Source organism: Heptranchias perlo, chromosome 5 (assembly GCF_035084215.1).
Source record: "Heptranchias perlo isolate sHepPer1 chromosome 5, sHepPer1.hap1, whole genome shotgun sequence".
Taxonomy (NCBI): Eukaryota; Metazoa; Chordata; class Chondrichthyes; order Hexanchiformes; family Hexanchidae; genus Heptranchias; species Heptranchias perlo.
Window position 1 is genome coordinate 129,004,715 of NC_090329.1, and position 23,658 is coordinate 129,028,372.

The 23,658-nt window shown below is 49.4% G+C and overlaps 1 protein-coding gene across 1 annotated transcript in view; it reads left to right on the forward strand.

Moving 5' to 3' along the window:
• LOC137322206 (calpain-14-like) overlaps window positions 1–17,913 on the forward strand; it is a 110,367-nt gene extending 92,454 nt beyond the window's left edge. Inside the window, exons 20-23 of the mRNA XM_067985321.1 lie at window positions 261–339; window positions 4,012–4,128; window positions 14,697–14,752; window positions 16,846–17,913. Coding sequence (XP_067841422.1) covers window positions 261–339; window positions 4,012–4,128; window positions 14,697–14,752; window positions 16,846–16,872 — 279 coding nt within the window. The 3' untranslated portion in view covers window positions 16,873–17,913. The remainder of the gene's footprint in view (window positions 1–260; window positions 340–4,011; window positions 4,129–14,696; window positions 14,753–16,845) is intronic.
• Window positions 17,914–23,658: the final 5,745 nt, after the last annotated feature.

The window sequence follows — 23,658 nt, forward strand, 5'->3', positions numbered from 1 at the left end:
TGATGGTGGGCGAGGGCAGAATCAGGCTCAGCTGCGATGCCCTCCCCAAGGCCAAATAGCTTGCTGGGACTGTCTGAGCTCACAGATGGCCACTTGGCAGAAGGAATCAAGGTGGGAGGAGGGGAGTAAAAGAGAAATTTTTGAGCGGGAGATGGGGGGAGAAAGAAACATGAAAATGGGGTTAGAAGTGTCACTTTGTCAGGACAGTGCGGCCTCTTTCCAGGAGGAAAGCTGTCTGAGCTGTTTTATCTGTGTGTTAGGATCTCTTCCGTAAGAGTGATGTGGATGGCTCAGGAATGCTGGATGTGACACAGCTATCTCACAGCTTGCAGGGAGTTGGTAAGTACCACACTCATTCCTCTATTAATAGTAAAGGACGTAATAACAGGGCATTTAGAAAATCATAATACAATTAGACATAGTCCACACGGTTTTATCAAAGGGAAATCGTATTTGACAAATCTGTTAGAGTTTTTTGAGGGTGTAACTAGCAGGGTGGATAAGGGGGAACCAGTGGATGGAGTGTATTTAGATTTTCAAAAGGCATTCGATAAGGTGCCACGCAAGAGGCTGTCACACAAGATTAGGGCCCATGGGATTGGGGGGTAATATATTAGCCTGGATTGAGGATTGGTTAACAGACAGAAAACAGAGAGTAGGAATAAATGGGTCGTTTTCGGGTTGGCAGGCTGTAACTCGTGGGGTGCCACAAGGATCAGTGATTGTTTACAATCAGCTGTTTACAATCGATATTAATGACTTGGATGAAGGGACCGAGTGTAATGTATCCAAGTTTACTGACAATACAAAGTTAGGTGGGAAAGTAAGCTGTGAGGAGGACACAGAGTCTGCAAAGGGATACAGACAGGTTAAATGAGTGGGCAAGAAGGTGGCAGATGGAGTATAATGTGGGGAAATGTGAGGTTATTCACTTTGGTAGGAAGAATAGAAAAGCAGAATATTCTTTAAAAGATGAGAGACTAAGAAATGTTGGTAGTCAGAGGGATTTGGGTGTCCTTGTACATGAATCACAAAAAGTTAACGTGCAGATACAACAAACGATTAGGAAGGAAAACGGTCTGTTGGCTTTTATTGCAAGGGGACTGGTGTATAAGAGTAAAGATGTCTTGCTGCAATTATATAGGGTTCTAGTGAGACCACACCTGGAGTATTGTGTACAGTTTTGGTCTCCTTACCTAAGGAAGGATATACTTGCCTTAGAGGGGGTGCAATGAAGGTTCACTAGATTGATTCCTGGGATAAGAGGGTTGTCCTGTGAGGAGAGATTGAGTAGAATGGGCCTATACTCTCTGGAGTTTAGAAGAATGAGAGGTGATCTCGTTGAAATGTATAAAATTCTGAGAGGACTTGACAGGGTAGATGCTGAGAGATTGTTTCCCCTGGCTGGAGAGTCTAGAACTAGGGGACATAGTCTCAAGATAAGGGGTCGGCCATATAGGACTGAGACTCAGAGGGTTATGAATCTTTGGAATTCTCTACCCCAGAGGGCTGTGGATGCTCAGTCGTTGAATATATTCAAATGTAAGGAATCTTACAACACCAGGTTATAGTCCAACAGTTTTATTTCCGAAAGCTCCGAAAGCTTGTGATTTTCAAATAAAACAGTTGGACTATAACCTGGTGTTGTAAGATTCCTTACATTTGTCCACCCCAGTCCATCACCGGCATCTCCACATCATGAATATATTCAAGACTGAGATCGATAGATTTTTGGACACTAAGGGAATCAAGGGATATGGGGATCGGGCGGGAAAGTGGAGTTGAGGTTGAAGATCAGCCATGATCTTATTGAATGGCGGAGCAGGCTCGAGGGGCCGTTTGGCCTACTCCTGCTCCTATTTCCGATGTTCTTATGTTCCACGGAATCTGAGGTTTCCAAAGATGCTGTATTAGGATCGGCCATTGGGAGTTTAACTTACGAGGAGAGGTTAACGATGTTGGGCTTGTTTTCTTTGGAGAAGAGGGGACTTTGAGGTGAGCTCATTTTTCCAAGAGTACGGAGGGAATTGACAAAGTTGGAGTTCTCAACCTCCTCATTCTTTGCCCTGGCGTTTAAGAGTAAGAACACTTGTGAGAAGCACTTTCTCTTCAGGCTAGTGGGCAGCCAGCTGGCAGGCCTCTGCTAGGGGTGGTACTCTAGGATCGATCACTGAGAGGGGCCAAGGCCTGGGATTAGCATTACTCTGTATCTAACCCGTGCTGTACCAGTCCTGGGAGTGTTTGATGGGACAGTGTAGAGGGAGCTGTACTCTGTATCTAACCCGTGCTGTACCAGTCCTGGGAGTGTTTGAAGGGACAGTGTAGAGGGAGCTTTACTCTGTATCTGAACCGTGCTGTACCAGTCCTGGGAGTGTTTGATGGGACAGTGTAGAGGGAGCTTTACTCTGTATCTGAACCGTGCTGTACCAGTCCTGGGAGTGTTTGATGGGACAGTGTAGAGGGAGCTTTACTCTGTATCTGAACCGTGCTGTACCAGTCCTGGGAGTGTTTGATGGGACTGTGTAGAGGGAGCTTTACTCTGTATCTGAACCGTGCTGTAGCAGTCCTGGGAGTGTTTGATGCGACAGTGTAGAGGGAGCTTTACTTTGTATCTAACCCGTGCTGTACCTGTCCTGGGAGTGTTTGATGGGACAGTGTAGAGGGAGCTTTACTCTGTATCTAACCCGTGCTGTACCTGTCCTGGGAGTGTTTGATGGGACAGTGTAGAGGGAGCTTTACTCTGTATCTAACCCGTACTGTATCTGTCCTGGGAGTGTTTGATGAGACAGTGTAGAGGGAGCTGTACTCTGTATCTAACCCGTACTGTATCTGTCCTGGGAGTGTTTGATGAGACAGTGTAGAGGGAGCTTTACTCTGTATCTAACCCGTGCTGTACCTGTCCTGGGAGTGTTTGATGAGACAATGTAGAGGGAGCTGTACTCTGTATCTAACCCGTACTGTATCTGTCCTGGGAGTGTTTGATGAGACAGTGTAGAGGGAGCTTTACTCTGTATCTAACCCGTACTGTATCTGTCCTGGGAGTGTTTGATGAGACAGTGTAGAGGGAGCTGTACTCTGTATCTAACCCGTACTGTATCTGTCCTGGGAGTGTTTGATGAGACAGTGTAGAGGGAGCTTTACTCTGTATCTAACCCGTGCTGTACCTGTCCTGGGAGTGTTTGATGGGACAGTGTAGAGGGAGCTTTACTCTGTATCTAAACGTGCTGTATCTGTCCTGGGAGTGTTTGATGGGACAGTGTAGAGGGAGCTTTACTCTGTATCTAACCCGTACTGTATCTGTCCTGGGAGTGTTTGATGAGACAGTGTAGAGGGAGCTGTACTCTGTATCTAACCCGTACTGTATCTGTCCTGGGAGTGTTTGATGGGACAGTGTAGAGGGAGCTTTACTCTGTATCTAACCCGTACTGTATCTGTCCTGGGAGTGTTTGATGGGACAGTGTAGAGGGAGCTTTACTCTGTATCTAACCCGTACTGTATCTGTCCTGGGAGTGTTTGATGGGACAGTGTAGAGGGAGCTTTACTCTGTATCTAACCCGTGCTGTACCTGTCCTGGGAGTGTTTGATGAGACAGTGTAGAGGGAGCTGTACTCTGTATCTAACCCGTGCTGTATCTGTCCTGGGAGTGTTTGATGAGACAGTGTAGAGGGAGCTTTACTCTGTATCTAACCCGTACTGTACCTGTCCTGGGAGTGTTTGGGACAGTGTAGAGGGAGCTGTACTCTGTATCTAACCCATGCTGTACCTGTCCTGGGAGTGTTTGATGAGACAGTGTAGAGGGAGCTGTACTCTGTATCTAAACCGTACTGTATCTGTCCTGGGAGTGTTTGATGAGACAGTGTAGAGGGAGCTGTACTCTGTATCTAACCGGTAGGTGAGGGTCTCGTGGTAAATATCAATGTTTCCCTGTTTAATTGTAGTTCTTGTCTTGTTCGATAACCAGCACTGATTCCCTCTGTTGAGCTCATTGCTGCTTTTCTTTGTGTCTCTCAGGTTTTGGAGTCACTAACTCGGTGCTCAAACTCATGGCTCTGAGATATGGGGACTCGGCAGGAAGGATCAGTCTGGAGAGCTTCACCAACTGCTTCCTCCGTGTGGAATTCACAATCAGTAAGTGGTTCTCTATCATCAACATAGGATCAGGAGTAGGCCATTCAGCCCCTCAAGCCTGCTGTACCATTCAGTTAGAACATGGCTGATCTATACCTCAACCCCATTTACTTGTCTTTGCTCCATATTCCTTGATACTCTTTCCTAACATAAATCTATCATCGAATCATACAGCATGGAAGAAGGTCATTCGGCCCATTGTGCCTGTGCTGGCTCTTTGAAAGAGCTATCCAATTAGTCCCACTCCCCTGCTCTTTCCCCATAGCCATATAATTTTTTCCCCTTCAAGTATTTATCCAATTCCCTTTTGAAAGTTATTATTGAATCTGCTTCCACCGCCCTTTCAGGCAGTGAATTCCAGATCATAACAACTCGCTGCGTAAAAAACATTTTTCCTCATCTCCCACTTGGCTTTTTTGCCAATTATTTTAAATCTATGTCCTTTGGTTACTGACACTCCTGCCAGTGGAAACCGTTTCTCCCTATTTACTCAATCAAAACCCCTCATGATTTTGAACACCTCTATTAAATCTCCCCTTCACCTTCTCTGCTCTAAGGAGAACAATCCCAGCTTCTCCAGTCTCTCCAGATAAGTGAGACCCTTCGTCCCTGGTACCGTTCTAGTAAATCTCTTCTGCACTCTCTCCAAGGCCTTGACATCTTTCCTAAAGTGTGGTGCCCAGAATTGGACACAATAATCCGGTTAAGGTCTATCAATCTCAGTCTTGCAAATTCCAATTGTCCCCTGGTATCCACAGCTTTTTGGGGGAGAGAGTTCCATATTTCCACTTCCCTTTGTATGAAAAAGCGCTTTCTGACATCGCCATTGAACAGCATAGCTCTAATTTTAAGATTAGAGAAAAAGATAAAGATAACATAAATACACAGGGAACAGAAAAGGTAATAAGAAGTAATAGTAAAATATCGATAAAAGTAAAGCAGGAGTAATGAAAAATGAGAGCAGATGAAACTGCCTGTATAGGAATGCACAGAGCACCAGCATCAAAATGAGAGAATTGGAGGCAATAATTCGAAGTTGGGGAAATAGATGTAATAGGGATAACAGAAACACGGCTGCAGACAGGACAGGATTGGCAGTTAAAAAACTACAGGTGTATTTAGAAAGGATAGGGAAGGAAGAAGGGGAGTGGTGTAGCTGCGTTAATCAAATATAACAATGACAGTAGCAAGAAAGGACATAACTAATAGAGATAGAAACAGAATCCATATGGATTGAGATAAAGTTCAGGAAGGAATCGGTCACAGTATTAGGGGTATACGACAGACCACCAAATAGTGGGAAGGAACTGGAGAGAGAAATATGTCGGCAAATACACGAAATGGCTAAATAAACAGAATCATAATCATGGGAGATTTCAACTATCGCCAAATAAACTGGCAGGGAGAGAGAGTGAAAGGGCAGAAGGGGGTGGAGTTTTCACAATGTGCACAGGACTCCGTTCTAACTCACTGGGCTCAATTTTCAAACAGAGCAGTGAAGGGGTCAGGGGGTCAATTTGGGTTCGGGAAGCCCATTAGTACGGGTTTCGCGACGTCCGTACGATTTTGACGTAAGGACGTCTTTTATTTTCTTTTGTCGATTTCCGATCAGACTGACCGGCCTGATTGGCAGGCTGGTCGCAGTCAGACGGGAGAGCAGCCAGGGAGAGGACCTGTGCAGGTAAGTCTGCAGGTAAGTCTTTGTTTGCATGGATGGGGGGGCGGATGGGGGGGGCATGGGCGGGCACAGGGGCATGGGTGGGCAAGGGCCGCAGGTGGGCAAGGGGCATGGGGCACAGGTGGGCATAAGTGGGCACGGGGGTAGCGAGTCATGGGGGATGGGATTGGGGTCAGTCACAGGAGGGGCGGGATCGGGGGTCATCGCGGGGTCCACGATCATTGAGGAGGAGGATCAGGGTCGGGGAGTCGGGGTTGGGGGTTTGCGATCAGGTGTCGGGGGTCCACGATCGATGGGGGTGGAGGGGAGTCGGTGCAGGTAGGCTTGTTGGGCCTGGGGGAAGCACTCCTGCTCCTCCAGGCCCACAAGCTGTGCCTTTCTAGGCATCTACCTGTCAGTCTCGGGCCTTCTCGCCTCCTTTCAGGAGGCGTAAAACAGAAGGCCCGGGAATCCCAGCCCCCTGAGGTTGAAATGGGGAATTAGTTTAAAATGGAGGCCTGAAGCCTCCTTGAAAGGTTTTAAGGCCCGACCCGCCTCCTGGGAGCAGATTGGCTGCCCACCACTCGTCCCGCCCCCGTGAAAACCAGAAATGGGCGGGTTGGGTGGGAGTGTCTGAAATGGTGGCAATTTTCAATGGTAGGGGGGGTCGGAGATCGTGGTGGGGGGGTAGGAGATCGTGGTGGGGGTTCGGGGATCGTGGGGCGGGGGGTCGGAGATCGTGGGGCGGGGGGTCGGAGATCGTGGGGAGGGGGGTCGGAGATCGTGGGGAGGGGGGGTCGGAGATCGTGGGGAGGGGGGGTCGGAGATCGTGGGGAGGGGGGGTTGGAGATTGTGGGGAGGGGGGTCGGAGATCGTGGGGAGGGAGGTCGGAGATCGTGGGGAGGGGGGTCGGAGATCGTGGGGAGGGGGGGTCGGAGATCGTGGGGAGGGGGGTCGGAGATCGTGGTGGGGGAGTGTCGGGGATCGTGGGGCGGGGGGTCGGACATCGTGGGGCGGGGGGTTGGAGATCGTGGGGAGGGGGGTCGGAGATCGTGGTGGGGGAGTGTCGGGGATCGTGGGGAGGGAGGTCGGAGATCGTTGTGGTGGGGTCGGAGGTCGTGGGGAGGGGGGTCGGAGATTGTTGTGGTGGGGTCGGAGGTCGTGGGGAGGGGGGGTCGGAGGTCGTGGGGAGGGGGGTCGGAGATTGTTGTGGTGGGGTCGGAGGTCGTGGGGAGGGGGGGTCGGAGATCGTGGGGAGGGGGGTCGGAGATTGTTGTGGTGGGGAGGTTGGATATGTTGGAGGGAGGTTTCAGCCGATCGTGTGTGTGGGATCGCGGCAGGTAGGCTTGTTGGGCCTGGAGGAGACACTCCTGCGTCTCCTGGCCCACAAGCAGTGCAATAAAGGCACTTACCTGTTGATCCGGGCCCTCTCGCCCCCTCTCACGTGCCCTGAATCAGAAGGTCCAGGAATACCAGCCCCCAGGAGTTAAAAATAAAAAACCTGTCACAATGGAGGCCCGCAGCCTCCTTAAAAGATTTTACTGACCGACTCGCCTGCTGAGAGCCCGGCCATCGACCTGTCCCTCGACCCGCCCCTCGACCCGTCCCTCGATCGGCCTCCGCTTAAACCGGAAGTGGGCGAGTTGGAGGCGAGTTGGGATCGGGTTTTACTTTTTTATGATTTTTACCTTCCCACCCGCTCCCAGCCCACCCATTCGTGGGGTTAAAATCATGCCCCTGGTCTCCATACTATAAAAAGGATATTGAAACACTGGAGAAAGCGCAGGAAAGATTTCCAAGGATGTTACCAGAATTGAGAGGATGCAACTATCGTCTGTAAAAGAGAAGACTAAGAGGAGACCTGATAGAGGTCTTTAAAATTACGAAAGGATTCGATACTGTTTGGATACTGTTGTGGGAGATGGCTCTCCAGGGGAAGGTGGCAGCGGCCAGGTTCATGGCACCGTGGCTGGCTCTGCTGCACAGGAGGGCAGGAAAAAGAGTGGCAGAGCTATAGTGATAGGGGACTCGATTGTAAGGGGAATAGACAGGCGTTTCTGCGGACGCAACCGAGACTCCAGGATGGTATGTTGCCTCCCTGGTGCAAGGGTCAAGGATGTCTCGGAGCGGCTGCAGAACATTCTGGAGGGGGAGGGTGAACAGCCAGTTGTCGTGGTGCATATAGGCACCAACGATATAGGTAAAAAACAGGATGAGGTCCTACAAGCTGAATTTAGGGAGTTAGGAGTTAAACTAAAGAGTAGGACCTCAAAGGTAGTAATCTCAGGATTGCTACCAGTGCCACGGGCTAGTCAGAGTAGGAATGACAGGATAGCTAAGATGAATACGTGGCTTGAGAGATGGTGCAAGCTGGAGGGATTCAAATTCCTGGGCCATTGGAACCGGTTCTGGGGGAGGTGGGACCAGTACAAATTGGACGGTCTGCATCTGGGCAGGACTGGAACCAATGTGCTAGGGGGAGTGTTTGCCAGTGCTGTTGGGGAGGGTTTAAACTAATGTGGCAGGGGGATGGGAACCGATGCAGGAAGTCAGTGGGAAATAAAGTGGTGACAGAAACAAAAGGCAGTAAGGGAGAGTGTACAGAACATGACCGGACAGATGGTCTGAGAAAGCAGGGCAAAGACCAAGGGAAGTCTAGATTAAACTGCATTTATTTCAATGCAAGAAGTCTGATGGGCAAGGCAGATGAACTCAGGGCATGGATGGGTACATGGGACTGGGATGTTATAGCTATTACTGAAACATGGCTAAGGGAGGGGCAGGACTGGCAGCTCAATGTTCCAGGGTACAGATGCTATAGGAAAGATAGAGCAGGAGGTAAGAGAGGAGGGGGAGTTGCGTTCTTGATTAGGGAGAACATCACGGCAGTAGTGAGAGGGGATATATCCGAGGGTTCGCCCACTGAGTCCATATGGGTAGAACTGAAAAATAAGAAGGGAGAGATCACTTTGATAGGATTGTACTACAGACCCCCAAATAGTCAACGGGAAATTGAGGAGCAAATATGTAAGGAGATTACAGACAGCTGCAAGAAAAATAGGGTGGTAATAGTAGGGGACTTTAACTTTCCCAACATTGACTGGGACAGCCATAGCATTAGGGGCTTGGATGGAGAGAAATTTGTTGAGTGTATTCAGGAGGAATTTCTCATTCAGTATGTGGATGGCCCGACTAGAGAGGGGGCAAAACTTGACCTCCTCTTGGGAAATAAGGAAGGGCAGGTGACAGAAGTGTTAGTGAGGGATCACTTTGGGACCAGTGATCATAATTCCATTAGTTTTAAGATAGCTATGGAGAAGGATAGGTCTGGCCCAAAAGTTAAAATTCTAAATTGGGGAAAGGCCAATTTTGATGGTATTAGACAGGAACTTTCAGACGTTGATTGGGAGAGTCTGTTGGCAGGCAAAGGGACGTCTGGTAAGTGGGAGGCTTTCAAAAGTGTGTTAACCAGGGTTCAGGGTAAGCACATTCCTTATAAAGTGAAGGGCAAGGCTGGTAGAAGTAGGGAACCTTGGATGACTCGGGAGATTGAGGCACTAGTCAAAAATAAGAAGGAGGCATATGACATGCATAGGCAGCTGGGATCAAGTGGATCCCTTGAAGAGTATAGAGATTGCCGGAGTAGAGTTAAGAGAGAAATCAGGAGGGCAAAAAGGGGATATGAGATTGCTTTGGCAGATCAGGCAAAGGTGAATCCAAAGAGCTTCTACAAATACATAAAGGGCAAAAGGGTAACTAGGGAGAGAGTAGGGCCTCTTAAGGATCAACAAGGTCATCTATGTGCGGAACCACAAGAGATGGGTGAGATCCTGAATGAATATTTCACATCGGTATTTACGGTTGAGAAAGGCATGGATGTTAGGGAACTTGGGGAAATAAATAGTGATGTCTTGAGGAGTGTACATATTACAGAGAGGGAGGTGCTGGAAGTCTTAACGCGCATCAAGGTAGATAAATCTCCGGGACCTGATGAAATGTATCCCAGGACGTTATGGGAGGTTAGGGAGGAAATTGCGGGTCCCCTAGCAGAGATATTTGAATCATCCACCGCTACAGGTGAGGTGCCTGAAGATTGGAGGGTAGCAAATGTTGTGCCTTTGTTTAAGAAGGGCGGCAGGGAAAAGCCTGGGAACTACAGACCAGTGAGCCTGACATCTGTAGTGGGTAAGTTGTTAGAGGGTATTCTGAGGGACAGAATCTACAGGCATTTGGAGAGGCAGGGACTAATTAGGAACAGTCAGCATGGTTTTGTGAGAGGAAAATCATGTCTCACGAATTTGATTGAGTTTTTTGAAGGGGTAACCAAGAAGATAGATGAGGGCTGTGCAGTAGACGTGGTCTACATGGACTTCAGCAAAGCATTTGACAAGGTACCGCATGGTAGGTTGTTACATAAGGTTAAATCTCATGGGATCCAAGGTGAGGTAGCCAATTGGATACAAAATTGGCTTGACGACAGAAGACAGAGGGTGGTTGTCGAGGGTTGTTTTTCAAACTGGATGCCTGTGTCCAGCGGTGTGCCTCAGGGATCGGTGCTGGGTCCGCTGTTATTTGTTATTTATATTAATGATTTGGATGAGAATTTAGGAGGCATGGTTAGTAAGTTTGCAGATGACACCAAGATTGGTGGCATTGTGGACAGTGAAGAAGGTTATCTAGGATTGCAACGGGATCTTGATAAATTGGGCCAGTGGGCCGATGAATGGCAGATGGAGTTTAATTTAGATAAATGTGAGGTGATGCATTTTGGTAGATCGAATCGGGCCAGAACCTACTCCGTTAATGGTAGGGCGTTGGGGAGAGTTATAGAACAAAGAGATCTAGGAGTACAGATTCATAGCTCCTTGAAAGTGGAGTCACAGGTGGATAGGGTGGTGAAGAAGGCATTCAGCATGCTTGGTTTCATTGGTCAGAACATTGAATGCAGGAGTTGGGATGTCTTGTTGAAGTTGTACAGGGCATTGGTGAGGCCACACTTGGAGTACTGTGTACAGTTCTGGTCACCCTATTATAGAAAGGATATTATTAAACTAGAAAGAGTGCAGAAAAGATTTACTAGGATGCTACCGGGACTTGATGGTTTGACTTACAGGGAGAGGTTAGACAGACTGGGACTTTATTCCCTGGAGAGTAGGAGGTTAAGGGGTGATCTTATAGAAGTCTATAAAATAATGAGGGGCATAGATAAGGTCGATAGTCAAAATCTTTTCCCAAAGGTAGGGGAGTCTATAACGAGGGGGCACAGATTTAAGGTGAGAGGGGAGAGATACAAAAGGATCCAGAGGGGCAATTTTTTCACTCAAAGGGTGGTGAGTGTCTGGAACGAGCTGCCAGAGGCAGTAGTAGAGGCGGGTACAATTTTGTCTTTTAAAAAGCATTTGGACAGTTACATGGGGAAGATGGGTATCGAGGGATATGGGCCAAGTGCAGGCAATTGGGACTAGCTTAGTGGTATAAACTGGGCGACATGGACATGTTGGGCCGAAGGGCCTGTTTCCATGTTGTAACTTCTATGATTCTATGATTCTATGATACAGTGGATGAGGATAAATTGTTTCCACTTGTGGGTGAGTCCAGAACAAGGGGATATAAATATGAGATAGGCACTAACAGATCAAATAAAGAATTTAGGAGGAATTTCTTTACCCTGAGAATGTGGAACTCATTGCCACATGGAGTGGTTAAAGCGGTTACCATTGATTCATTTAAAGGGAGGCTTGATGCATACTTGAGGGAGAAGGCAATAGAGGGATACAGGGGCAGAGTGGGAAGAGGTAATTGGAGGCTCATATGGAGTATAAACACCGATATAGACTAGTTGGGCCGAATGCTTGTTTCTGTGCTGTAGATTTTATGTAACTTGCACCTTTGTGCAATGGGCCCACATTCCCCCTGACCACTCTCTTTCTCTTAATATAGTTATAAAAAGTTTAGCTGTTAATTTTGTTATCATATTCCCTTTTAGAACCTTTTATTACTTTCTTTGTAGCTTTTTAAAGCACGTGTAATCCACTGGATTCCACTGTCACTTTACATTTGTTTTAGCCTTTTCTTTTCGCTTGATACCGTCCCTTACCTCATTTGTTGACTATGGTTGCTTAACTATACGTGGAGCTTTTGCCTTTTCGGGGTATGTACCAGGTTTGTATTGTACCAAATACGTCCCACTGATTGTAGGTTTACCCATTAACAGTTCACCCAGTTCACTGTGGTCAATTCATTACTCATCCCTTCGAAGTTTGCCTTGTTTGAGAATCTCTCTTCTCCCCCTCAATCATTTTGTGGTCTCTATTTACAAGATGTTCCCTTACCGTCCCATTGTTAACTAATCCTGGCTTTAAAATTCTCATCCTTGTTTTCAAATCCCTCCATGGCCTCACCCCTCCCTATCTCTGTAACCTCCTCCAGCCCTACAACCCTCCGAGATCTCCGCGCTCCTCCAATTCTGGCCTCTTGCGCATCCCCGATTTTAATCACTCCACCATTGGCGGCCGTGCCTTCAGCTGCCTAGGCTCTAAGCTCTGGAATTCCCTCCCTAAACCTCTCTGCCTCTCCTCCTCTCTCTCTCCGTTTTAAGACGCTCCTTAAAACCTACCTCTTTGACCAAGCTTTTGGTCACCTGTCCTAATGTCTCTTTATGTTACTCGGTGTGAAATTTTGTCTGATAATCGCTCCTGTGAAGCACCTTGGGATGTTTTACTATGTCAATAAATGCAATTTATTTATTATTCATCACTAAATCCAGTATGACCTGTTCTATTGTGGGTTTTAAAACATGTTGTTTTAGAAAACTGCCTTGAGTACATTCTAGAAATTCATTGCCTTTACTGCTCCCAGTCTATGTGAAAATTAAAATCTCCCATTATAATCACATTATTTTGCTACATGCTTCCCTGATCTCTGTACTTGTACATCCCCCCCCACAACTACATCACTATTATCAGGAGGGCTGCAGACAAACTCTCTCCAGAATTCTGGATCCTTTGCTGTTCCTTAACTCCACCCGGAGTCTTCCCACTGCCTGTTCACTCTGACTGACGTTGAGTGTCAGTCAGCTGGCTGTTTGGCTGTGGGAAGCATCGTGTTATCAGCCAAGATCAATCATGTCCTCGCTCAATGTCCACTCAGGCACTTCATGTCGGAGTCGCTGGTCCGCGATGAATCGGAACCCCGGATTAATGTTTTTAGCCCAGGGATCTTTGAACCTATTGTATCCCCCTCCCTGGCCTCCCTTTTAGCACAGCTCCAACTGGGAGGACTGATCTTATGAATATATTATTATTCAAACAGCGATTCCCTGGTGATTCCACCAGCTGCATTGACTGATTGTGACAGTGTAAAGGAGATCCTTCACTGACTCGGGGATGTGCTGTGCTCACTCTCGATGTTAGGATCCAGGATTCTGGAGAGAGTTTGTCTGCAGACCTCCTGATAATAGTGATGTAGTGGAGGGGGGGGCGTTGTGTAAATACGGAGATCAGGGAAGCATGTAACAAAAACAGTGTGGCTATAACGGGAGATTTTAATATTCCCCTCATCCTGCAGGGCTTGGAAGTCACCTCAGCCACTCCTCCCCTCACCCGATTTTTAATATTCTTTATTAAAGCAAAAGGGAGAGATGTCAAAGAGATAAAAAGGAAGGCCAGCAATCACTGTGACTCTGAAGTGTTGAAAATACTATGGTAGGTCTGGCAGTATCTGTAAAGGGAAAAGACTGGTTAATGTTTCTGGTGTGAGCTCTTTGTCAGTATGAGGGGGTCTCCACCCAGAGTGTTAACCACTCTCTCCTCTTCACAAATACTGACAGATCTGCATTTTCTGTTCTCATTAAAGCGACAGCAAGATTCACAAAAGAGAATTTTAAATGAGGGAAGCCATTCAGCCCATCTAGTTCATCGTTCCATAGAGACCCACCATCTCCCGCCCTCCCCCCACTATCGCAGCATCGACCTGCCTCTTGAAAGACTCCGCTCCCCTCCGCAGATCCCAGCCCAGGTATTGATCGATGCTGGGCTTCCTCGCATCGGTCCTGAACTCGCCTTTACCCAGTTTCTAGCCGTGTTCCCCTGTCCTGTAGCCGCCCTTTAACTTGAAGTGGAGCTCGGGATTAACCCTTTCTATACATTGCCAGCTGGTGTATTGACTCTGGATAGCCTTCATGAGGGAGCTGGACCAGTTCCTGACTGGGGCAGAGATCACATCATACAGAAGATAAGTATCTTTACAGATAACACTTGGTCCATGTGATCTCCTGGAATGGTTTCAATTGCCTGAGGGGGGTCGGAGAGGAATTTTCCAGGGTATTTTTTCCCTTATTGGTTCTGGGGTTTTTCTTTTTTTTGCCTCTCCCAGGAAATTACATGGCTGCCGGATTGGGTGGGGGGGTGGAGGGAGGGGGAGGTGATGCTAAGGTGAGAGATGGGGAGGGGTGTGGGGGAGGGAGGGAGGAAGTGTCGAGTCACAATGCTCAGGACATCTAGTGTGGGGCAGGCTTGATGGACCAGCTGGTCTTTTCCTGCCCGTCAATTTTGTATGTTTGTATCCACTCAGTACTTTACCCAAGTCTATAAGGTTCCCTCTCATTCACCTCATTTCAAGGCTGACGTGATTTTCTAATCTTCCTTATAATTCAGAGTTCTAACATCTTGGCCCTTCCAAGGTTTGGACATTTGCCCTGCGCCTCAGTGACTGGACCTGAACGTAGCATTCGAGGTGCGGCCTCGCTACACCCATTGACCCTGATTCTATTTCATGGCCTGCTCCTGACAGCACGGCGTCCCCACCCACCCCGACACCCCGAACCCCCCCTACGCCCCCACCCACCCTGATGCCGACGCCCCCACCCACCCCGATGCCCTTTCTCTGTAATAATGCATGTTTCATTTTACAGAGATGTACAACAAGTTAAGCAGAGGTGGGTCAGGAATGTGTCTGACCGCAGTGGAGGTAAGGAAAATATTTGTACCTTGCTAATACCCATGGGGAGGATTATGTTCTATAAATCCGCCCAAGTCACGGATCTTATCAATTGGAGATGAAGGCTTGAAACTCCGCAGGGGAGGCAGGAGGTGGGGGTAGGGGGTGTTCTCCTGATTTCCTGGGGAAATTGAGGGGAATGCCTCAGTGGAATGATGTAAACGGACCTTTGAATTTAGAGCGGGGGATCTTGAGAACCCCACGGAAATTTCCAGGCCAATTTTGGAAGTTTGTAAAAGCTTGTAGGTGGGGCTGTTTACTTCCAGACAGTTCCATGGTTAATTAGATATATGGGAGGCAATTTTCCTCTCGCTACCAACCCTGTTTGCGCCAGAAGATATGAGGTGGTAATGGGGCCAAAATCACACAAAACACAGAACCGCCATCTGACCACTGGTTGCCTGATCTTCATGAGGACATCAATTTAAGTGGCCAGAGCTCCTGCCCGAAACAGGCAGGTGGGGCGGGGGACGGGGTGGGTGGAGTCTAATGAATATTTGCAATTCAGGGTCAAATGAGACGGAAATGACGTTAGCAAGAACCCCCCGCCAACACCATTTCCGTCTCTGCAACCATTACTACCGTCTCATTTACTGTTCCTTTCAACCTTGGTTGTATCTTGCACTGTGGGACTTTGGTCATCAGCCATGTCACTCAATAAAAGGAATCTCACCGCACAACAAAAAAAGCACTTCCAGGATAATAATATTCTGAGCAGTTTCTCTGTGAAGCAATCAAGTGCAAACTCTGGGGTATCGGTCTAATGGGAGAATATTCAACACTGACTGATTCCATTCCATGGATGACCTTCCCTTGGTCCCAGGAGCATTTGAATCGTGTGTGTTGTGGAATATTTGAATGCACAGTCTGTCCCCTCCCTCTCTTTTATACTTTAGGTCCCCCCACTGTATATAGGTTTTTAAAAAATAAATTCCTGCATATGAGGCGGAATTATCAGTTTGATCACCATCCCCACCCTAGGGGGACACTTGATGATTCGAGAGGCACTCGCTTAACATCAGTGAACTAGCCAGACAAGGATTGTCAGCCAGGATCTAAGGCTGGTATTCACCCCATACTGAGCACTGACTGAGCACTGCCCTGGTCGGTGGTGAATACCAATCCTGCCACTCTGTGCCTCAGAGGGCCAATGAACTACAAGCTTCACATTATCCTACTGTCAAAACCCAAGCTAAATATATTGATTTACTTCATCTTCTCTCCTGCTCTTTTCAGCCTTGATGGTGTCCTGCACTATGGTCCATCACCCATCATCTACCCTTGATGGTGTCCTGCACTATGGTCCTTCCCCCATCATCTACCCTTGATGGTGTCCTGCACTATGGTCCTTCCCCCATCATCTACCCTTGATGGTGTCCGGCACTATGGTCCATCACCCATCATCTACCCTTGATGGTGTCCTGCACTATGGTCCATCACCCATCATCTACTCTTGATGGTGTCTTGCACTATGGTCCATCACCCATCATATACCCTTGATGGTGTCCTGCACTATGGTCCATCACCCATCATCTACCCTTGATGGTGTCCTGTACTTTGGTCCTTCCCCCAACATCTACCCTTGATGGTGTCTTGCACTATGGTCCATCACCCATCATATACCCTTGATGGTGTCTTGCACTATGGTCCATCACCCATCATCTACCCTTGATGGTGTCCTGCACTTTGGTCCTTCCCCCATCATCTACCCTTGATGGTGTCTTGCACTATGGTCCATCACCCATCATATACCCTTGATGGTGTCTTGCACTATGGTCCATCATCCATCATGTACCCTCGATGGTGTCCTGCACTATGGTCCTTCACCTGGGTTTCTCAATTTAACAAAAATTGATTCCCATGGAATGGATTTAATCCATTTCTGGTTTTATTTGTCACCCTCTGAGCTGTACTTTGGTCATAACCTTTTTCGTTTTTCAGTGATTCCAGCCACTTTCTATCCATTTTTTTATTAAACTCTTATGCAAGTGCTAACCACTGACTGCTAAATATGAACAAAGCCCTCACTGCAAACTCAAATATTCTGCATTTCTCCCTCACAGTGGATGCTGCTCACCACTTATTTTTAAAAGGGAAGGAGTTGGATGGTTCGGGCTCCCTGCTTGATCTCTGTGCTTTGGTACGATTTCCTGGGTTGAAAGCACTTGGACTACGATGGGTTTCCATTTCAGGGAGGACCAGTGTTAGAATGAGTCACGAGCCCATGTGCAGCAGACAGTGGTCGACACTCTGGTTAGAAGCTGTGGGAAAGGAGTACAAGACACTCGCACTGGAAGGAAAGGTGGTGGCAGTTCTGATGCTCTGCCTCTAGACGGCACCAGCATGTCTCATCTACACAGGGAACACTGAAGACTTCTCAGGCACAACACTCCAATGAGATGCCAACCTGCCCTGCACTTACCCAACCAATGACTTGTGTTTTTGTTTGTTGACTTTGATTTCTGGAATTCGATGTTTGGTGCTCTTGTGAACTGGACTTTGAGTACGACACCTGTTTCAGAACCCGAGGTCCACATGGCGCTGGGATGATTGTTTCGCGTTTTAAAACATTTTTTTTTGTTTTACTCAAGAGCTAATGAAAACCAGGCTGTGTACCTCTGGTCACGGAATAATATGGAAAAGGGGCACCAGGCCGAACAAAAAGGCAAAAAAAAAAGGATGGGATAAAATTCAAGCTATTCTATTCTTTTCCCAAAGGTAGGGGAGTCTATAACGAGGGGGCATAGATTTAAGGTGAGAGGGGAGAGATACAAAAGGGTCCAGAGGGGCAATTTTTTCACTCAAAGGGTGGTGAGTGTCTGGAACGAGCTGCCAGAGGCAGTAGTAGAGGCGGGTACAATTTTGTCTTTTAAAAAGTATTTGGACAGTTACATGGGTAAGATGGGTATAGAGGGATATGGGCCAAGTGCAGGCAATTGGGACTAGCTTAGTGGTACAAACTGGGCGACATGGAGATGTTGGGCCGAAGGGCCTGTTTCCACATTGTAAACTTCTATGATTCTAAGCTTTCACTCAACAGGATTTATGGAAGTGCCAAAATCTTTTTTTTATTCATTCATGGGATGTGGGCGTCACTGGCGAGGCCAGCATTTATTGCCCATCTCTAATTGCCCTTGAGAAGGTGGTGGTGAGCCGCCTTCTTGAACCGCTGCAGTCCGTGTGGTGACGGTTCTCCCACAGTGCTGTTAGGAAGAGAGTTCCAGGATTTTGACCCAGTGACGATGAAGGAACGGCGATATATTTCCAAGTCGGGATGGTGTGTGACTTGGAGGGGAACGTGCAGGTGGTGTTGTTCCCATGTACCTGCTGCCCTTGTCCTTCTAGCTGGCAGAGGTCGCGGGTTTGGGAGGTGCTGTTGAAGAAGCCTTGGCGAGTTGCTGCAGTGCATCCTGTGGATGGTACACACTGCAGCCACAGCGCGCTGGTGGTGAAGGGAGTGAATGTTTAGGGTGGTGGATGGGGTGCCAATTAAGCGGGCTGCTTTGTCCTGGATGGTGTCGAGCTTCTTGAGTGTTGTTGGAGCTGCACTCATCCAGGCAAGTGGAGAGTATTCCATCACACTCCTGACTTGTGCCTTGTAGATGGTGGAAAGGCTTTGGGGAGTCAGGAGGTGAGTCACTCGCCGCAGAATACCCAGCCTCTGACCTGCTCTTGTAACCACAGTATTTATGTGGCTGGTCCAGTTAAGTTTCTGGTCAATGGTGACCCCCAGGATGTTGATGGTGGGGGATTCGGTGATGGTAATGGTGTTGAATGTCAAGGGGAGGTGGTTAGACTCTCTCTTATTGGAGGTGGTCATTGCCTGGCACTTGTCTGGCGCGAATCTACCAAGGTAAATAAGTAGCAGTGAATGCAAATTAGTGTTACCTAGGCAATGGCTTATGGTTTGGTTAACTTTTACTGTATTACAACTGTTTGCTAAAGTAGGAGGCTCGAGGCTCGCCCTGAATTGGGCCTCAGGCCTTATTTTGAATACTTTGAGGAGCTGCCAGCGCCTGTCATTCCTCCAGAGGCAGCCGTGGAGCCAAGAGCAGCACATCCAACATCAAGCTGCAAAAGAACTTTTTATAATTACCATTTTGGCGGTGGCCACTTGCTAGGCCGCACCCATGACAGGAACATCTGAATGGTGCAGGCCCGGCTCCTGCTCCGTTCAGGGCAGCTCAGTTTGGCAGGTGATCTGAAGAAGGAATTCTGCCTCTTATTAACATACACAAGGGGCCGAATGCCTCATTTAGCTGACCGCTAGGAATGCCTCAAAAATCAACGGACCCAATTTGTGGTCGGAACTATTTCAGGCATCTTTGAGGTGCAGGACATAGCACTGCCAAGAAAACGGGGGCAACGAGGACCAATTTGTACCCTTCATAACATCAGTCAAGGCTGGAAAGGACAGCGTGTGACACAAGTGTGTGACCCTTTGTACCATCTCAGAGGGGAAGTGACCAACTGTACAACCCGGACCCAGAGGGAAAAGGACAGTGTGTGACTCACTGTATCACCCGGACCCAGAGGGGAAAGGACAGTGTGTGACCCACTGTATCACCCGGACCCAGAGGGGAAAGGACAGTGTGTGACCCACTGTATCACCCGGTCCCAGAGGGGAAAGGACAGTGTGTGACCCACTGTATCACCCGGTCCCAGAGGGGAAAGGACAGTGTGTGACCCACTGTATCACCCGGACCCAGAGGGGAAAGGACAGTGTGTGACCCACTGTATCACCCGGTCCCAGAGGGGAAAGGACAGTGTGTGACCCACTGTATCACCCGGTCCCAGAGGGGAAAGGACAGTGTGTGACTCACTGTATCACCCGGTCCCAGAGGGGAAAGGACAGTGTGTGACGCACTGTATCACCCGGTCCCAGAGGGGAAAGGGCAGTGTGTGACCCACTGTATCACCTGGTCCCAGAGGGGAAAGGACAGTGTGTGACCCACTGTATCGCCCGGTCCCAGAGGGGAAAGGACAGTGGGTGACCCACTGTATCACCCGGTCCCAGAGGGGAAAGGACAGTGTGTGACTCACTGTATCACCCGGTCCCAGAGGGGAAAGGACAGTGTGTGACGCACTGTATCACCCGGTCCCAGAGGGGAAAGGACAGTGTGTGACGCACTGTATCACCCGGTCCCAGAGGGGAAAGGACAGCGTGTGACCCACTGTATCACGTTTGCAACCATCTTCAGCCAGAAGTGCGGAGTGGATGATCCATCTCGGCCTCCTCCCGATATCCCCACCATCACAGAAGCCAGTCTTCAGCCAATTCGATTCACTCCACGTGATATCAAGAAACGGCTGAGTGCACTGGATACAGAAAAGGCTATGGGCCCCGACAACATCCTGGCTGTAGTGCTGAAGACTTGTGCTCCAGAACTAGCTGGGCCTCTAGCCAAGCTGTTCCAGTACAGCTACAACACTGGCATCTACCCGACAATGTGGAAAATTGCCCAGGTATGTCCTGTCCACAAAAAGCAGGACAAATCCAATCCGGCCAATTACCGCCCCATCAGTCTACTCTCAATCATCAGCAAAGTGATGGAAGGTGTCATCGACAGTGCTATCAAGCGGCCCTTACTCACCAATAACCTGCTCACCGATGCTCAGTTTGGGTTCCGCCAGGACCACTCGGCTCCAGACCTCATTACAGCCTTGGTCCAAACTTGGAGAAAAGAGCTGAATTCCAGAGGTGAGGTGAGAGTGACTGCCCTTGACATCAAGGCAGCATTTGACCGAGTGTGGCACCAAGGAGCCCGAATAAAATTGAAGTCAATGGGAATCAGGGGGAAAACTCTCCAGTGGCTGGAGTCATACCTAGCGCAAAGGAAGATGGTAGTGGTTGTTGGAGGCCAATCATCTCAGCCCCAGGACATTGCTACAGGAGTTCCTCAGGGCAGTGTCCTAGGCCCAACCATCTTCAGCTGCGTCATCAATGACCTTCCCTCCATCATAAGGTCAGAAATGGGGATGTTCGCTGATGACTGCACAGTGTTCAATTCCGTTCGTAACCCCTCAGATAATGAAGCAGTCCGTGCCTGCATGCAGTAAGACCTGGACAACATCCAGGCTTGGGCTGATAAGTGGCAAGTAGCATTCGTGCCAGGCAATGACCATCTCCAACAAGAGAGAGTCAAACCACCTCCCCTTGACATTTAACGGCATTACCGTCGCCGAATCCCCCACCATCAACATCCTGGGGGTCACCATTGACCAGAGACTCAACTGGACCAGCCACATAAATACTATGGCGAAAAGAGCAGGTCAGAGGCTGGGTATTCTGCAGCGAGTGACTCACCTCCTGACTCCCCAAAGCCTTTCCACCATCAACAAGGCACAAGTCAGGAGTGTGATGGAATACTCTCCACTTGCCTGGATGAGTGCAGCTCCAACAACACTCAAGAAGCTCGACACCAGCCAGGATAAAGCAGCCCGCTTGATTGGCACCCCATCCACCACCCGAAACATTCACTCCCTTCACCACCGGCGCACTGTGGCTGCAGTGTGTACCATCCACAGGATGCACTGCAGCAACTCACCAAGGCTTCTTCGACAACACCTCCCAAACCCGCGACCTCTACCACCTGGAAGGACAAGAACAGCAGGCACATGGGAACAACACCACCTGCACGTTCCCCTCCAAGTCACACACCATCCCGACTTGGAAATATATCGCCGTTCCTTCATTGTCGCTGGGTCAAAATCCTGGGACTCCCTTCCTAACAGCACTGTGGGAGAACCGTCACCACACGGACTGCAGCGGTTCAAGAAGGCGGCTCACCACCACCTTCTCAAGGGCAATTAGAGATGGGCAATAAATGCCGGCCTCGCCAGCGACGCTCACATCCCGTGAACGAATAAAAAAAATCACCCGGTGCCGGGGGGGAACGGACAGTGTGTGACCCACTGTATCACCCGGTCCCAGAGGGGAAAGGACAGTGTGTGACCCACTGTATCACCCGGTCCCAGAGGGGAAAGGACAGTGTGTGACCCACTGTATCACCCGGTCCCAGAGGGGAAAGGACAGTGTGTGACCCACTGTATCACCCGGTCCCAGAGGGGAAAGGACAGTGTGTGACGCACTGTATCACCCGGTCCCAGAGGGGAAAGGACAGTGTGTGACGCACTGTATCACCCGGTCCCAGAGGGGAAAGGACAGTGTGTGACGCACTGTATCACCCGGTCCCAGAGGGGAAAGGACAGTGTGTGACCCACTGTATCACCCGGTCCCAGAGGGGAAAGGACAGTGTGTGACCCACTGTATCACCCGGTCCCAGAGGGGAAAGGACAGGGTGTGACGCACTGTATCACCCGGTCCCAGAGGGGAAAGGACAGTGTGTGACCCACTGTATCACCCGGTCCCAGAGGGGAAAGGACAGTGTGTGACGCACTGTATCACCCGGTCCCAGAGGGGAAAGGACAGTGTGTGACCCACTGTATCACCCGGTCCCAGAGGGGAAAGGACAGTGTGTGACGCACTGTATCACCCGGTCCCAGAGGGGAAAGGACAGTGTGTGACCCACTGTATCACCCGGTCCCAGAGGGGAAAGGACAGTGTGTGACCCACTGTATCACCCGGTCCCAGAGGGGAAAGGACAGTGTGTGACCCACTGTATCACCCGGTCCCAGAGGGGAAAGGACAGTGTGTGACCCACTGTATCACCCGGTCCCAGAGGGGAAAGGACAGTGTGTGACCCACTGTATCACCCGGTCCCAGAGGGGAAAGGACAGTGTGTGACCCACTGTATCACCCGGTCCCAGAGGGGAAAGGACAGTGTGTGACCCACTGTATCACCCGGTCCCAGAGGGGAAAGGACAGTGTGTGACGCACTGTATCACCCGGTCCCAGAGGGGAAAGGACAGTGTGTGACGCACTGTATCAGCCGGTCCCAGAGGGGAAAGGACAGTGTGTGACCCACTGTATCACCCGGTCCCAGGGGGAAAGGACAGTGTGTGACGCACTGTATCACCCGGTCCCAGAGGGGAAAGGACAGTGTGTGACTCACTGTATCACCCAGTCCCAGAGGGGAAAGGACAGTGTGTGACTCACTGTATCACCCGGTCCCAGAGGGGAAAGGACAGTGTGTGACCCACTGTATCACCCGGTCCCAGAGGGGAAAGGACAGTGTGTGACGCACTGTATCACCCGGTCCCAGAGGGGAAAGGACAGTGTGTGACCCACTGTATCACCCGGTCCCAGAGGGGAAAGGACAGTGTGTGACGCACTGTATCACCCGGTCCCAGAGGGGAAAGGACAGTGTGTGACTCACTGTATCACCCGGTCCCAGAGGGGAAAGGACAGTGTGTGACGCACTGTATCACCCGGTCCCAGAGGGGAAAGGACAGTGTGTGACGCACTGTATCACCCGGTCCCAGAGGGGAAAGGACAGTGTGTGACCCACTGTATCACCCGGTCCCAGAGGGGAAAGGACAGTGTGTGACCCACTGTATCACACGGTCCCAGAGGGGAATGGACAGTGTGTGACCCACTGTATCACCCGGTCCCAGAGGGGAAAGGACAGTGTGTGATCCACTGTATCACCCGGTCCCAGAGGGGAATGGACAGTGTGGGAGTATCTTTTTGATCCAAAAGGACGATAGAATGACACAGCGAGCTCAGTGGGATTTGTAGATGTTGCACAGTGTTTTTGAGGGTTACGGTGGGGGCATTTTTTTGACTGGGTTCTCTGTAATCGCAGCCGGTGTTATTGTTTGAGATTCACGCTTTCACTGTTCTGGTTTGCAGAGTTTCGTTCCTTCGGTAATGCAATGGTTAATGTGTTTGTGTAAAATTATCCCATTCTGGACAGCAGGTTCGTGCGTTTCAAAACACTGCAGGAAGTATTCTTCCCAAACTTGTTAATCAG